This window comes from Pituophis catenifer, unplaced genomic scaffold (assembly GCF_029215685.1).
Source record: "Pituophis catenifer annectens isolate HBS135680 unplaced genomic scaffold, rPitCat1.0.hap2 SCAF_1, whole genome shotgun sequence".
Classification (NCBI taxonomy): domain Eukaryota; kingdom Metazoa; phylum Chordata; class Lepidosauria; order Squamata; family Colubridae; genus Pituophis; species Pituophis catenifer.
Window position 1 is genome coordinate 296,011,817 of NW_027256881.1, and position 17,953 is coordinate 296,029,769.

A 17,953-nucleotide genomic window follows, 5' to 3' on the forward strand; every position below is an offset into this window, starting at 1 on the left:
TTCCTGGAACATAGATAATAAACATTTTCAATTCCAAAACATAACGTGTGCAAAATAGTCTACATGTTAACATCCATGTCAAAAGATTGGTGACAGAATATGGCTTTTGTTGCCAGTAATTTTTATAATCAAACCATTACTCTGTATGAATTTCTTTTGTTGTGTATTGTAATGGGAATTATTGGGAATGTTCCTAATTTCTAGGATGCACAGCCACATGAACCCCACTGTACTGCTCTGGGCACTGTTGTTCAAACAGTTCAATGCAAGTTCATAGTCTCAAGGTTTAAGAAATGTGTTTTGTTTGAATATTATGCCATTATAGAGCTTGAAAATGGAAGAATCACAGAATAACAGAGTTGGAAGGGACCTTGGAGATCTTCTACTCCAGGGTTGTCAAACCCCTATCGTCGAGGTGGCATCACATGGCGGTATCAGGACATTTTTCCCCTTTGCTAAATCAGGCATGGGCATGGCCAGTGCGTGACACATCCGGCCCATAGGCCGCGAGTTTGATTGCCCTGTTCTAGTCCAATCCCTGCCCAAGTAGGAGACCTATACCAGCGGTCCCCAACCTTTCTGTCTTGGCGGACCAGCGAGGGAGGACGGGAGGGTTCTGTGCCAGCAGCAGATGCATGCAACTTCATTTGTGCAAGCAGTGAACACACACACCTGCCACTTTCATGGCCTGGTTCTGAATGAGCCACTGCCCAGTATAGAGCTGCAGCCCAGGGGTTGGGGACCTCTACCATTCCAGACAAATGGCTGTCCAATCTCTTCTTAAAAACCTCCATTGATAGAGCACCTACAATTTAGCCATTCCACCGATTAATTGTTCTTGCTGTCAAGAAATTTCTCCTTGCAGAAAATGGTCAAAGCAATGTATACATTTTTACTAGAATACAAAATGGAGGAAGAGTGTGTTAAAGAGACGGTGGTGATATGGGCAAAGAACTTTGGGTACAATATTGAATTGGAAAAGTGGGAAAAATTGTGGGAAAAGAACAGGAAATTAACTCTGGCCACATCGTACAAAGAGAACTTATATAAAATGTTGTATAGGTGGCACCTACCACCAGCTAGGCTAGCCAAAATGTACAAAAATGTATCACCTAAATGCTGGAAATGTGACCAAATACTGGACACTTACTACCACACGTGGTGGACAAGTAGAAAAGCAAAAGAATATTGGCAGAGGATTCGAATGTGGTTGGAAGAAATGACCTGACAGAGTTTGGAACTCAAACCAGAACTATTCCTATTAGGAATTATTAAAGAAGATCTAAGTAAAGGGTTAACGTATTTAATACTGCATATCATAACAACTGCGAGAATAGTTTATGCCCAACAATGGAAAAGTGGAAACATACCTAAAGAAAGGGAAATAGCAAAGAAAATACTTGACTGTGCAGAATGTGATAGACTGATGCTAGAATGAAAAATAAAGAAGAGGCAGAGTATTACGAAATTTGGAATAGATTTTATCAATGGTTAGACTTAAGGAATGGAAGTCGGAATGGATAAGAACAAGAATGTGTAGATTGAAACAGGCAATATATGTAATATATTATGTAATTGTAATTGTACATATGTAGAAGAGGTTAAGTACATGTATATAATTAAGTAGTAATGTATATTGAATACATAAGAGACTTGTGTATGGTAGAGATATCGCTAAGATGGTTCCATGTCCAATTTTTTTTTAACAATAAAGGTTTTTTAAAAAAAGAAGAAAAAGAAATTTCTCCTTACTTCTAGGTTGGATCTCTCCTTGATAAGTTTCCATCTGACTCTCTGCCTAACTAATTTTTTTATTTTGACTGAAGAAGTTAATTGAATGAGTAACAAAAAGGTCTCAGATTAACAAACTTTGGTCCAGTTCAGAGGTGGGTTTCAGCAGTTCTGAACAGTTCTGGAGAACCGGTAGCAGAAATTTTGAGTAGTTCGGAGAACCAGTAAATACTACCTCTGACTGGCCCCGCCCCCATCTATTCTCTGCCTCCTGAGTCCCAGCTGATCGGGAGGAAATGGGGATTTTGCAGTAACCTTCCCCTGGAGTAGGGAGGGAATGGAGATTTTACATTATCCTTGCCATGCCATGCCCACCAAGCCACACCCAGAGAACCGGTAGCAAAAAATTTTGAAACCCACCATTGGTCCAGTTGCCATGATTTTAACTTTTTTAGATTCCCATCTGTTACTTCTTGTCCTGCGCTCATGTGCTTTGTAAAATAGCTTGACCCCTTCCTCTCTGTGACAACCCCTCAAATATTGGATGACTGCTATCATGTCACCCCTAGTCCTTCTCTTCATTAGACTATTCATACCCAGTTCCTGCAACCATTTATCGTATGTTTTTGCCTCCAACTCCCTAATTATCTTTGTTGCTCTTCTCTGTACTCTTTCTAGAGTCTCAACATCTTTTTTGTATCATGACCAAAACTGGACTCAGTATTCCAAATGTGGTCTTACCAAAGGCTTTGTCTCAGTCCTCTAGGAAAGAGGCACTGGCAAAGCACTTCTGACAAACTTTGCCAAGAAAATTTCAGGGTCTTATACAGGCGGTTTCCAAGAACTGGACATGATTGAATAGAAGAAGAAAAAACATGTATTGGAGGTAGAATGCGTTTACACCCAATCCTCCTCCCTCCAACCCCCTATCACCCAAAACTAGGCACGCCCGCCCCAAACTTCCTCTATAACAACTATTACCAACCTTAAATGCAAGCTACTTAATGCAAGAAGCCTTGTAAATAAAATACCTGAATTCCTCCTCTTACTAAATACAGCTATATTCAACATTATATTTGTCTGTGAAACTTGGCTGACTACATCCCTCCCTGACTCCATTACTACAGTAAGAGACTATCATGTTTACCGATCAGATCATGAAATCCTTAGAGGAGGTGGTGTTGCTATCTTCTACAAAAAGTCCCTACATCTAAAAAATATTCAAGTTACACGCGAACTTGCTCTTCTTGAGACCATCATCTGTCCGTAAATACCACATTTCATTTCTTACTTTGTTACAGAGCCCCAGACTACGACATCGAACATGCGAACAAGTTAACTTCACTACTAATCTGGGCAGCCTGCCCACACCCAATAATCTTTCTTGGTGACCTTAATTTACCACCTATTAATTGGATAATAAATGAATGTACAACTGAACCTATACATGCAACCCTGTACAATACTGTAACTAATCTGGGACTTGATCAACTAGTAACTAATAACACTAGATCCAACAACTGCCTTGATCTCATCTTCTGCAACAGATTAAATTCTATTTATGGACTACAAATAAAAGAACCATTCTCCAACAGCGACCACAGTTGATTGACTTTTGTCTCAACTTACGCCCTCTCAAAAATCATCATAATGATGGGATTCCCAGTTATAACTTTAAAAAAGCCAACTATGATCTCATAGACAATGAACTCTCATATCTTGATTGGCAAAATCTATTCTCTAGCTGTAATACTGCTGACGACATTACAACATTTTCTTGTGCAAAGTCAAAAGAAAGTATAAAAATCTTAAACTTTATGTACCACTAATACCCCATAAAACCAGAAAAAATAAACTACCAATAACAATAAAGAAATTACAATCCAGAAAAAAATCTCTTTGGTGAAAAAACAAAACAAACTACATTGCTAACTTCAAAAAGCGCTACAAAAACTTATGCCAACAAATAAAGATTGAATGCACCAATTATCACATCAAGCAAGAAGAAAACCTTCTACGCAAAAAATCCACCCGTGCCTTCTATAATTTTGTAAACAATAAACTTAAAGACTCGAGATCCATCCCACCCCTAAAAGGACCAAACAATGAAGATTGTATTGATGAAACCATTAAAGCCAATCTCTTTAACACGTTCTTCGGGTCAGTCTTTGTAAACAGCAACAATACATACCCAATATTTCCCAATCGTACTACAGACAATTACAACAATTACGGAGATCTTATACATATTGATTTTACAGAAGACAATGTTGAAATGTTGCACTACGCAATCTAAAACCATCTCTATCTATTGGACCTGATGGGCTATGTGCATATTTCTTAAAAAAGCTTTTAAGAAACCTCTAACTTCTAATTTTTGAAAAATCTTTCAGTACCAGCACCTTGCCCTACCAATGGACACAAGCCAGGGTCATCCCTATCTTCAAAAAGGGAGACCTTAGCCTAGTTGAAAATTACAGAACAATCACTTTATGTTGCATCACCTGAAAAGTCATGGAATCAATTATTAACCAATCTATTACCCTACACCTAGAGACAAACAACCTACTTTCTAACAAATAATTCGGTTTCAGAAAAAATTCATCCTGTAATCTACAATTACTACATTGCAAAAACATATGGACTACACATCTCGATCAGGGAAAAGCAATAGACGCAGTTTACATAGACTTCTGTAAAGCTTTTGATTCAATTTTGATTCAAATTACTTCTAAAACTAAAATCCTATGGCATTTCTGGACTCCTACATAAATGGATAACTGCCTTTCTGTCAAACAGACAACAAGTGGTCAAAATAGGAAGCGCTCTATCAAATCCTGTACATGTTAATAGCGATGTTCCCCAAGGCAGTGTCTTAGGTCCAACACTCTTCATACTTTACATAAATGACCTCTGTGATCATATTAAAAGCAACTGTGTTCTCTTCGCTGATGATGTTAAACTATTCAACACCACCGACAATGCAGCTAGCCTTCAAAAAGACCTTGACTATGTGTCAGATTGGTCTAACAAGTGTCAACTTCAAATCTCAACCAACAAATGCTCTGTCTTACACATTGGCAAAAAAAATAAAAACATAAAATACAAATTAGATGGATATGACCTTGTAGATGACCCTCACTCTGTCAAGGACCTTGGACTACTCATTTCTAAAGATCTAAGTGCCCGAGCCCATTGTAACAACATTGCCAAAAAGGCATTAAGAGTTGTTAACCTAATCTTGCGTAGCTTCTTTTCTGGTAATGTTGTACTACTAACTAGAGCATACAAAACATTTGCTAGACCAATTCTTGAATACAGCTCATCTGTCTGGAACCCGCACTGCGTATTGGACATAAATACAATCGAGAGAGTCCATAGATATTTTACAACAAGAGTCCTCCATTCCTCTAACCGCAATAAAATACCTTATGCCACCAGACTCCAAATTTTGGGCTTAGACAACTTAGAACTACTCCGACTTCAGTCTGACCTAAGGATAGTACATAAAATTATCTGCCATAATGTCCATCATGTCAATGACTACTTCAGCTTCAACCACTACACTACACGAGCAAATAATAAATACAAACTCAAGGTAAACCATTCCAAACTCGATTGCAGAAAATATGACTTCAATAACAGAGTGGTCAATGCCTGGAATGCACTACCTGACTCTGTAGTTTCTTCCCCAAATCCCCAAAACTTTAACCTTAAACTGTCTACTGTTGACCTCACCCCATTCTTAAGAGGTCTGTAAGGGGCATGCATAAGTGCACCAGCGTGCCTACCGTCCCTGTCCTAATATTCCTTTTTATTTACGCTTTTCATGTATTCAAATTATGTTTATACTTTTACCTGTTATCTTATATATGCTTGATAAATAAATAAACTTAAACTTAAACTATTTATGAAACTCTAAATCTGAGTGCAGGATCAATCTGTTTAATCCACATTAGAATCTTTATGAAAATATTCTTAGACTACTTTTTCTCAACTTTAGTCACTTTAAGATGCGTGGACTTCAACTCCCAGAATTCCCTACCTAGCATGCTGCCTTACACAGTCTGTGGTGAACATACAATGGATCTGGTGATTATATAAGCATACAGTAATTCTAAGGCAGACTTAATTTGCTACCTGAATCAGCTAAGGTTCTGAGTGGCAAACAACATAATTGGTATACAGGTAGCCCTCACTTACCATCTGCAGTTAGGACTGGCAACTCCATTGCTGAGCAACACTGTCATAAAGTGAAATGTGACCACATCCAACTTACAACAGCAGTTTTGGCTGTGGTCATTAGCAAATTATCAACAGTCATTAAGCATGATGCCACATATCTACAACTTCCTGCCAGCGTCTTCATTGACCTTGGTTGTCAGAAACCAGCTGTGAAGTTTGTAAATGATAATCACATGACTGAAGTATGCTGTAACCATTAGAATGTATGCCAGTTGCCAGATACCTGAATTACACTCATGTGACTGCGAGGATGCTGTGACAGCCACAACTGTGAAGACTGGGTCATAACTCTCCTTATTCAGTGCTGTTGCAACTTTGAATACTTGCTGAACAAGTGGTTGGTAAGTGAGAACTACTTGTACATTATTTTTATCCGCCCTCTCCAAAGTTATAATGCAAAGTGAAAAAAAATATTAAATATGCAAAGCATACCAGACAAACTAGGGGCCAAATTTCAGCAAGTAATGCAATTTAATTTGCTTCTTCAATGGCAGGAGGGTAGGCGATATTTTCATTACTGGATATAAGGTGTTCCAAAGGGAGGGGAGGCATTGAAAAGACCTGTCATCTGTCCCATTCCCTAAGGAGCTAGTGGAGTGGTGGGACCCTCAATGGGCTCCTCTAAGACTTTATACTGGCTGGGCACATTCTATCTTAGCAAGCATTGCCTGATATTACCTGGTACAACACTGTGAAGAGCTTTAAGAGATGACTAGCAATTTGAATTAGGCCCGGGAGCCTTCCTGCCACATTTGAACCTGCTGTAGCATGCAAATTGTCCTACATACAGTCTGTATAGTTCTCTAACTAGAGTGATGATCAGGATGTGAGTGACCATCACCAGGGCATCTAGTGAGGGTAAGGGAGGGGCATAATAATACAGCAGCCAAAGATGAGCAAAGACTCCCCTGGCCATAGCTTCCCATCACAATTTTCAAATAGGTAAGAGTCTTCTTTCATCAAAACTGCTCAAATCACATATGCAAACATTACCTCCCTTTGTTGTTTGTCCCTGATAATCAGTGGAGAAGCTCAGAACCTCACATCTTCTTAAGCAAAATTTGGATTTGGATCTGTTCTGAATTGGCTGAATCTGAAGAGAGTTGAGAATTTTTGGAGTCTCTAAGACAAATGTGATCTATTCGTATTACTGGTGATAATTGCTTTCCCCTGGTTCCTATTGGGAGGAAAGAGAAATGCCACAGTCAAAATAAAAGGGCTGCTCATCTTCATGCAAATAAAATTATCTGTGAAATTTTGCTCCTAAATGAGAATGGCATTTGAAATTCCTAACTTTTTTGAATGTGCTTTTATATGACTTTTCACAATCATTTTATATTTATTAGAAAGGAACCAAATATATTAAATTTTCTTGGTCTTCTTGACAGCTTCAATTTCTGACTGAATAGTAGTAATGAAAAGAAGGATTTCATTAGTTCTGGCTTCTGATTGGTAAAATATTAGAAATGCATTGCTTTTTTTTAACTAAATCAAAATGTTTCTCTTCCTAATCAAATATAAATTTCTAAAAAAAGCAGATGTTCCTGGGGCCTGACCTTTACCAAAGCTCTTTTTCGTTTCTTCTTTTTTTCATGGATATTCAAGAGATTCAATACATCTGAGCACTGAAAAAATAATCAGTTAAACATTCTTGTTGACTGCTTGCCAGAACTATAAAGTTGTTGCAATAAAAAAAAAACTTTAATTCAGAATTATGACCTAATTAAATAAATCTATCTAGACCCATCATTTAGTAGAGGGAAAAAATCCATTTCTTTTACATGGAAAAGAATAAAATCAATTTAGATAAATATAAGTGCTTCCAAACATCTGCTATTCAAAGTACATAACTCACATTGACACCAAAGGTTGGTTTGTGTTTTGACTGGAAGCGTTTGATATTATTTTTGTCTGCAAAGGAAAGAGTTGTGTAGCATCCAAGTGGTGAGATATTTGCCCTTTAGGCAATCATGGTGGATTTGGGACAAGGAGAAGACTGTTTTGTTTTTTTTAAAAAAAAAAATTCACTGTGAAAAATACTTGCTTTCCTTTAGGAATCTTTGAGGTATGAATTATCTTCATGTGCAGATCTTCCAAAAGAAAATAAAGAGAAGCAGAAGAGAATAATAAAAAATAGCTTAAATCTGTTAGACTCTCTTTTGTTGGGCGCAGAATTGTAGTCTGTCATGTCTGTTGACTCTCAGTTTGGATGGAAAGACATTTTAAAAATAAATCAGCACCATTTAAGAACAACCATGGTCTGCTTGAGATACAGTATTCAATGCATTCAATACATCTCTACAGTATTACTCCAGCATCATTGTTAATAAGCATCATTAATTTATTTTGCTAATGGCATGATTTTAAATATGTTTCTTCTAAACCCCTCTGGGTTCAGTGGGATTTACTGCCATGTTGAAAGGGTAGTTCATGCAATCTTGTTAGAATAACTGTTAGATGCAGATTATACAGCTCTTTCCCATGGAAGGCTGCATATCGAGAAGGGCTGCCAATCGCAAAATGATGTGACCAGCATAGAAACTCTATGCACAAAACACAGGACCCGTGGGTTTTTTCCCAGTTTGATCAATATCAGTATTAAGGTATTTAAATTGCATATATTTTGAACTTTAATCTTTAGTTTTCCCAATGTCCAGTTGAAATTTATTTTTTTGTCATTTAAAATAATTGTTTCTTGTCCTGTTTTCTGGAACAATTCTAAGAAGTTCTATTCCATCTTCTATATAAACTGTCCCATTTCCCTTTAGTCTTCTCTTCTGACATTAAACCCAACACATCCAACTATTCCTTCCCTGTTTTTTCTCCCAGATTTCTTATTATCTTGATTCTCTGCTTTGGAGAATTCCCTTGATTCTCTCCATATTCTCTCTTATACCATATTTTATATGCAGCATGAGCCAACGCAGAATACAGAGGAATAATGACTTACATTGATCACGACAGTATTTGTTTCTGGTAATGCAACCTAAAATTGCATTTGCTTTGGTTTTTTGTTTGTTTTTGTTGTGTTTTGTTGGGAGGTTTTTGTGTTTTTTTTAATGTTGGGTTTGGTTTTTTTTTTTTTTTTAGTTACCTACCATAGTTGGTCCGTGTTCAGCTTGCGATCTACCCTTTAGAAATGTTTGGAAGGCATGGAACTGCCAATAACAAACAAAACAGTTCCTTTTTTACTGTATTGCTGCCTTATATTATCTCCACATTCTTTACTTCATATCGTTGATTTTTCCAACCCAAATATAGTGCATATTTGAAATTCATTCTTCTAATTTTGGCTCAATGTCTCAGCATGTTGAGATCCTCCTAAATATTGATATCATCCTATAATAATAGTACTATCTTTGTATCATCAGCACATTTGAAAATAATCTTTTCTAAGTCTTTCTTCCAGACATTCATAAATACATTGAAGAACACAGTACATAGAATGGAATCCAATGTGCCTCTCGATACCTATAACGATTGACATATGTATTTGTTTTACTTTCTTTTATTCACAATCTGGGTGGTTAACAATAATTAAAATATTCACTGAGTAGAATTTTTCAATCAGCTCTGTATCCATCTAATGGTAGCATCCTCCAGTTTGTATTTTGTCTTCTTTCCCCCAAGTATCTGGCTGTAGTTAAAATTTTAAGCAAAGTAGTCAGAACAAGATTATGTTGGCATAAGAATGTAACAACAAAGCTTTGTTAGTGGGCACACAATTGTTAGTTTTACCTTTGCTATCCCACCCCTGACTAGTGTGGCTGCTAAACCAACAACCCATGGTATGTGGTCTAAATACAGGACATGTGATTGATTCTGGTTATAGCTACCCCCAAAAAATAATCTACATACACACATACATACATACAATACTCATTCTAAGTACTGTTCATCCTGGGTGAAATGTTTACTATAAACAGACCACAGTCAAAAGAAGAAGCTAGCTAAAGAATAGCTAGCTATTTGCATTAACCAAGCATCATAATGGGGAGGCTAGGCCTGTCTGTTTCTTGGGCAACCCCAACTGATCATAACTTTTTAGTGGATTACTTCCCAACAATGCTTAGAGTGACATGTATAGTAGTTATTTGTAGACTTATGTAAAACCTTTCAAAGAGAATATTCATTAGGAAGAAAGTGAAATGAAGTTGCACACATGTACATAAAACTGGGTACAGTTTACAACACTGAGTGCAGTTGCTTGAGGTTGAACAGTGAAGTCTTTGGGGCTCTCTAAGCTTGGCTGTTTGCTTGCAGATGTTTAATTACCTAGCTAGGTAACATCATTAGTGCTAGTGAGTGGGCAGGGGGAGGTTTACTCCCTGTTTAAATTCAGTACAATAGCCTGCCTTGTCAGTATTGTGGGAGTATGGTTCTCTCCTTGGTAGTTTCTTGATTAGGGTATTGTTTACTTCTTGATTGTTTGTCTGGTGTTAATCTCTGCTTATCTGGGTGTTAGTTGTTGAAGAGGATGTGATCTGATCTTTTTGTTTCCTTCTTAGATTTTTATTCTCTCTTTTGAATGGTGTAAATGCAGTTTATCTCTATGTATCTATTGGTGCTGATTGTCTGAATGCCAAACTTCTATAAAATCCTTAGCATTTTTTGGTTTTAGCTTGGTCACAGTTTCCCAGCTGAAACTATGGCTGAGTCTGCCCATGTATTGTGAAATTAAGTTTCATCGGGTCTTCTAACTGCTACTTGGTGTTCATGGATGTATTCTGCTAATGTTCTGCCTATCTGTCCTAGACAATGGCTGTTTACACCACCACCAGATCTGCAGAGCAGAGGATCAGAAAGTCATCAGGGCCTCCCAGATGACAGTTTCAACCCCATCCTATACCCTGACTTTGCAGCTGATACTGCTAAATTTGTAGTTGGTTGCATCTCCTTCCTGTCTGCCTATGTCTTGGTTATACATTTCAAGCCAGCTCCTTCATTCACAATCCAATCATTGATGACTACATAGCAATCTGATTATGCTATTAGAATTAGAAACAAACAAGCAACCAATGCAGTTCCCACAGTATTGGTGTTCTACAGCAATTCTGGGCTGCTGAATTTTGTACTACTGTAGTTATAATTTCTTGGTGATCTTCCAGGTAGTCCCATGCAGAGTATATCTTCTACTTCGAAAACAGTAACAACTGATGCATCAGCCAAAAAAAATGCACTTGGGCTACAGTTATCACCTGCTGTTCTAGCAGGAGTTGAGAGTCCTCAGACTACTCTTTCTGAAAGATCTCATCATTCTTTTCATTCCGTAGGATACACAAAAATTAGATTTCAATTAGATGGCTGAATGTATCCGATATCTTAGACTTTTTCTTGACTTGGTGCATACTCTTTTAAATGGCACGAGACAGTTTGTATAATGCATAGAATCTGTTTTGTTTCATTTTATTTCAATATGCTACACATAATAGTATGTCTTCTCAATTTTTACATTTTACAATAGATATATTTTCAATGCATATACTGATATTGTAAAGTATGTCTCCTTTCTATCATAGATAACAAATTATCTCATTAATTTACATGTTATTCTTCTAACATTTTGCACTGCGGTAAACATTACACTTCCATTTATCCTTCCTTGATTGCAAAACTGTCCAGCAAGAGAATGACCAATAATCATTTGAAATTTGATTCAGTGCAATATTCCTTAGAATGAATGAATGTATATCTGTATGTGTATGTACACACACACATGCACGCCGTTTCCTTTACTTAATGGGATTCTTTCCTCGTTGCAGTGCAAACGGCTGGAGCAGGAGCTTCATCATATGAAAGAGCAGAACCAGACTTCTGCAAACAACCCTAGACATCTGACTGCTAAAAACAATCAAGAACGTGCTCTGAAGGTAAATCTCCATTCCTTCTAGCAGGCAAATTAAGGTTGTAAGCCCTGGGTGCCAGCTTTCTCTGCTGCATAGATCAGTTGTGTACATTTCAGCAGAAGTGAGCTGTGCTGTTTGCCAACAACCTCTTCTTTAAACACAGATACAGCACCCTTCTGTTATGGTATTATTTTGTGCTCTCTCTCCATCTCTCTCTCTCCTTCTCTCTCTCTTTCTCTCTCAATGAGAGCAAGTGTGAACGCAAGAAGATAAAGCAATATTTTTTTTCAAATTTTGATGAGCTATCTTGTCCTAGCGAACATTAAATTGGAACAAATTATTTACAGCAAGCAGAATTGCAGCTCTATCATATTTGGAGAGAAACTCCTCTTGTTTGTCCAGTAGTGACTGTTTTTAAAACGTATCTATCTGCTTTCCATGCCCCAAATATTATATGATGTATTAATAAAATTATTTACTTATTGTATTAGTAACCACATTGTTGATACCGATATTTGCAAATAGGTAGTTAATGATTTCCTCTTCCCAGTCCCAGGTTAAAAACAAATCTTATTGTAAAAGGGAGGAGCTGCGTAAAAAGGAGATGGTGCAAGAGATGTATCTCACTTACTCATGCTCTCAAGGAAGTTGGTAAAAACCTTCATTTTTAGGATGGAGTTTCTAAATAGAGCTTTCACTTTAGAATCTTAACATATTCTTATAACCAGTTTTTATTTTACATTTTAGAGGAAGTTGGTGCTTGTTTGTTTTGCTTGTTTGTAGTTAACCTTGGGAATCCTTAGGAGGAAAAGCAGGATCTAAAGATTTTCAGAGACTTTTCAGTCCCAATATTTTACATTTTGTTTTTAAAAGACCGAAAGAGGGAATTCTGAATTCATCTTAACATGTATAAAGAAAACAAAAAAAGAAAAGAAAAGAAATCATTGTCAATAGGCCTATAATTTTTACTTCAGTTCCTATATATTTCTACTGTTTAACTTTGTTTTCAGTGGACTACCATACTTGCTATAGGTTTTAGAGGTAAATATAGTGTTACCTCTGTTTTATTTTTGAAATATGAAATAGGTGTCTTTATTAATAAATGGATTGTACCAACTCATAAAGCTGAGCTTATTCTTCTGACTTACTCTTAAGAGTTGAGCCAGGCAACTTTCATGAGGCAACAGAGATAAATCTGCTGTCTGCTTGGTTGTCATGGGAATGTTCAAAAACCTGTTAGAGAGAGGGAAATTTAGGCAGCTGTCAAATAAAATGTAGTTCATCACCAACTGTTTCATTTGTTTGTAGCTTTAATTCTTTCATTGTCAAAATGAAAGGCTCACTTTTTAACGTTATAAAACTGTATTTGTTACATTGATCTAGCCTTTTTCCGTGTTGCTATATTTAGATATTTTAAACCTATGGTGGCATGGGTATCGTTACAACTCATCCAATTCTTCTTTTTTTTCATTTAAAACTTTAATTTAATTCTATATATTAATATGTTTGAATTTATAGTCATTTAACAATGTGGGCAAATGTTTTTTTCAACAATTTAAAAGACACAATATTTGAACTACAATTTAAAAATATCTTGTTTTATTAGTGCTAAAACATTTTGCAATAAATGTGGCAACTTGCAGTCTGACTAAACTAAAATAAATAACATCATACTGTTGATCTCTGTAGTATTTCTTCCATGTACAAGATTTATAGTTCTTTGAAAGATATCATGTTCATTTTTTCAGCAATGGTAGGTATATGTAAGTCTAATAGCTACTGTATGTTTATAATTATTACAATACAGACTGGTTAGGATTTTAAAATTCTCAGCACAATTTTTAACACAATATAAATAAGTTAAAGATTGATTAACTTTATTAAGATTAAGAAAGATTAAAAGATTGATTAAGAAAGATTAAAAGACTGATCTTTTTGGAGGGGCTGATGATGACCAAAAGATAGTACGTCAGTTAAATGAAGTAATACAAGCTGAGGCTGTAACTAGCAAAGGTTTCTTTTGAATAAGCTTGGAAAATCTAGTTGCTTTATAAGATCACAGTGTTACCTATCATACCCTTATTTGGTCAGATTTCTTTCGGATTCTTATTTAACTATCTCTAATTATATAGCTATCCATCTCACAAAGCAACTACATGTTATAATTACAACTCATGACTCCTAGCTAGCTTAGTAATTGACAATATTAGCTGGGCATTATTTGATCTGCAATCCCATACATCTGGAGAGCAGCAGATATGTCAATACTAATAGGGAATTCTGAGGTTTGTAGTCCCTATGCAACTGAGGATTTATTGAAATTTTGGGGACTGGGGTAATAGAATAACAGAGAAGATTCAAAAAGATTGCTAAATATGCAAGGGGAAAAAGGAGGGGAAATCTCCTCATTTCAGGCAGACACTGCTGAGGTATAAATGGTTTAGGATAACCCTACAGAAATGTTCTTTGTTTTAGTGGAAAGTACAGTGGAAACACTGTCCTTCATGTGCTACAGAACTAAAAAAAATCTTGTTGGATAATAGTTAGGAAATATTGAGAAATGACTGCAGTAAAATAGCAATTAATTTAAATTTCTTTATTTATCTTGAGCGCATAATGATACATTGTTGTTTGTCTTGTACAAAAAATGCTGTTAAGTGGTTTCCGAAACTCTTTACCCCAAAGGTAAGACATAGAAATCTCTAAATAACAAAGGTCTTTTTCTGACCGAACTCTGACCTTCTTATCTGAAATACCATTCCAAGTTAATAGAATCTACTTTCAGTCTCCAGTAGACACCGAGGAGACATAGGTGGGGCAAGTTTTATATAAATATTTCTAAGGTATGGGTTTTTAAAATAAATGGCACCTGAGCCCCTCTACCTGATAAAGTTCAGCTCTTGTGTGTTGTATGCATTGAAATTTGTAAATGTCATGATTTTTTTTTCTAGGCAGGGTGGGTCAGTAACAGGGAAGGCCTTAATATATTTCCAAAGCTTCAAACTATCCTTGATACAGCAGATATCACATATTTGCATTTACCAAATCTCCTTTCACTGCATATCACAAAACCAAATTCTAATTCACACAACCCTGACTCATCCGCCAAATTCTGAAAACAAAGTTAGCTAGGCAAATCCCATCCTGCGGCTCTCCATGAATTGGTTTCATTTATACACTGTCATAATTATATAATTTAAGATGTCTATCAGAATTTGCAACTGTTTTCCACTGGAAAGTTGAAAAACTATTAGAATTCAAATGGAGCAAGAATGAGCCATATAAAGTAAATAAATGGCTACCAAAAAATCTAAAGCTTTATGGATTTTAACAGAAATAATATTCATAATACTCATTGATGTTTATGTTTAGACATAATTTGACTTTTAAAACCCTAAACAGCTGGTATCAAGTTGCTTGACTTCACCAGGTAGTGTCTTCTCTGTTATGGCAGATTAATTTAAATGACTTTCCTTCTGTTGACTTATGGCCTATTTATGAATAATAATAATAATATCAATTGGGTTTTTGAGTGCATGACAATAAGGCCAAGCGCTTATTTCAGGGTTCAAAAAAATATAAGACAGAGTCTTATTTTTGGGAAAACATGGTACTAAACTCATGAATCTGTGCTTTATTAAACTATGATTAAAAGGAAAAAAACGATCACAATATTGTTTTAGGTTTTAAGAAATTCTCCCTAAACAATGGGCTGAAATTGTACTAAATCTAAGCAGTTATGTGGTTTATTTGCTTTTGAATTACCGTAAGGCAGCTCCCAGCCCACGGGTCAGATGTGTCATGTGCTGGCCACGCCCACGCCCAGTTTAGCAAAGGGGGGGAAAGTCCCGATATGTCCCATGACACTGCCATGACAACGTGAGTTTGACACCCCTGCCATAAGGCATGGAACTATCATTCTAGCTTAATACTAAGTAAGATTCAGGTCACAGCTGAACAAACCACAATTCTCCAAATTCAGACATTATAGATAATACAGTTAGTTTTAAAGCTTTTGGCTCTTCCTCTAGCATACTAGAGAAAATGAAGAAACATAAGTGTCAGATATTACTAAATCATGGATATCATCACAAATAGTCCTAGAACAACTGACTTTAATCAAAGTCCCTTAAATGATAACAGCTTTTTGGATATGTATGTATGTATATATGTATGTATGTATACATAGACATATATATGCAAAAAAGACATTATATATATATATATATATATATATATATATATATATATATATATATATACACACATACATACATACATACACATATACACACACACACACACATTCAGTGCAGGAAGGAAGCCTTCGCACACACACAGTTGTATTTTGGTTGGGTTTTTACACAAGTCAAGACCTTGTTCCACTAGGCCTTGACTTGCATTGAAGCCAAAGTGCACACAATCTCATAACATGAAGACTTTCACCCTGCATATATCTGTGCTAAATGTGTGGATATCTGCAGCATGTTGATATACTTTGAACGATAGCTAAAGGAGAGAGAGAAAGAGGTATCTGTAAAATCTGGCGGTTTTGTCAGAATGATGAAACGTTGTGATATTACAACCCAAGTCACTTTCTTTATGGAGAAGGCATGCACATACAAAAGAAGTGTGGTCTGCTTCGTGATATCACATTCCAAGTTTGGCTTTTGCCTTCCCCCATGACCACCCATGGATACAGAAGGGGTTACTCAGTAGTCTCAGCAGTCTCAAGCATCTTGGTGCAAGAGTGAAAGTCTAGGGAATTTGCTTTCATTTATTCTTCATTTTCCTAAGTGGCAGGGCTGAATATGGGAAATTGAAGTCTGAACACAGATGTATAGCAGGAAGGGGCAACGGTAGTCTTCATTTAACAGCCACTCTTTCAGCAACCATTCCAAATTATGATGGTGATGAATGAATGGTCCTTGAAGTTCTAGTCATCCCAGCATCCCTGTGGTCACTTGGTCACAATCTGGATACTTGGCAACTGGCTGTTACAACAATTGCAGAGTCCTGCACAAACAAAGGGGAGGTCCGCAGAGAAAGATGCACTGGTAAACCACATACACCTCCCCTGCCTAGCAGCAGCCACTCATGCAACCAGGTTCTGCAGGGACCATGCAACCCATGCCCTGGCAGCAGTCAGCCCCAGCCCCATCATGTTCATGCCACATCTCGCACTACATTTTCCCTGCCTGTGACTTGCTTAATGACCTTTAGTCCTTGCTTAACAATGGCAAATACAAGTGCTGAGATTGTCATCACTAAGGGATGACAATTGAACACTATAGCATCACTTAGCAATTCTGGTCCCAATTACTACCACTAACCAAAGACTATTTGCAATAGTTTTAATTGAAGACATTATATAGCATGCTATGGCATAAATGGAGTAAATATGTGCACAAATGCGAGTTGGATTATATGGGTGTTGTCATCAGTTACATCTGGGGGACAGGGAGTTGGGAAAAGTTACAGTAGCCATTTTTCAAATTTTAAAAACAAAGCAAGTATGTTATTTTCTGTCATGCATTTATTTTACCCAAAATATTTTCCTAAACTAATTTTTTGGAATATCGTCCTGGTCTAATAAGTCAGAACCAGCTAAAGCAATAAGGCTCTGCTGGCTTGATTTCCAGTCTGGCACAATTTGTTAAAGCAGCTGGTTGCTTTAACCTGTTCATGTTGACCTCCTTCGGAGGCCACATCTAGGAGTGCTTTGTCCATATCTGATGAGTTTTGGCATTACATCCCAACTCATTCTATGTCCATAGGACAAAAAAATATCAGACGGTGACAAAATCAGTTGGTTTTTATTGTCAGTAGCTTTAAACTGTGTTGAAACTATTGAGAATAAATACTGCAATTGCTATTTGTATCAACATTATTGCTCTGTTGGACTGCTAAGTGTTGGCAGCCGAGTGAGAGTCCATTCCAGAGTTATTTGCTTCAATATAATTCTTGGTATTTGAAGCTATTTCTAGGCATTTCCAGAATTCTTTCTCCACTTGCACCTAGCCACTGCATAAACATGCCTAACAATCAGGGGTGAAATCCAGCAGGTTCTGACAGGTTCTGGAGAACCGGTAGTGGAAATTTTGAGCAGTTCAGAGAACCGGTAGCAGAAA

At 36.7% G+C, this 17,953-nt stretch overlaps 1 protein-coding gene across 2 annotated transcripts in view; it reads left to right on the plus strand.

Annotated features, from left to right (window-relative positions):
* The window catches only part of MIPOL1 (mirror-image polydactyly 1), a 174,426-nt gene that overhangs the window by 77,424 nt on the left and 79,049 nt on the right, over positions 1-17,953 (plus strand). For both annotated transcript variants that reach the window (XM_070931390.1, XM_070931391.1), the window contains exon 8: positions 11,739-11,846. In XM_070931390.1, coding sequence (XP_070787491.1) covers positions 11,739-11,846 — 108 coding nt within the window. The remainder of the gene's footprint in view (positions 1-11,738; positions 11,847-17,953) is intronic.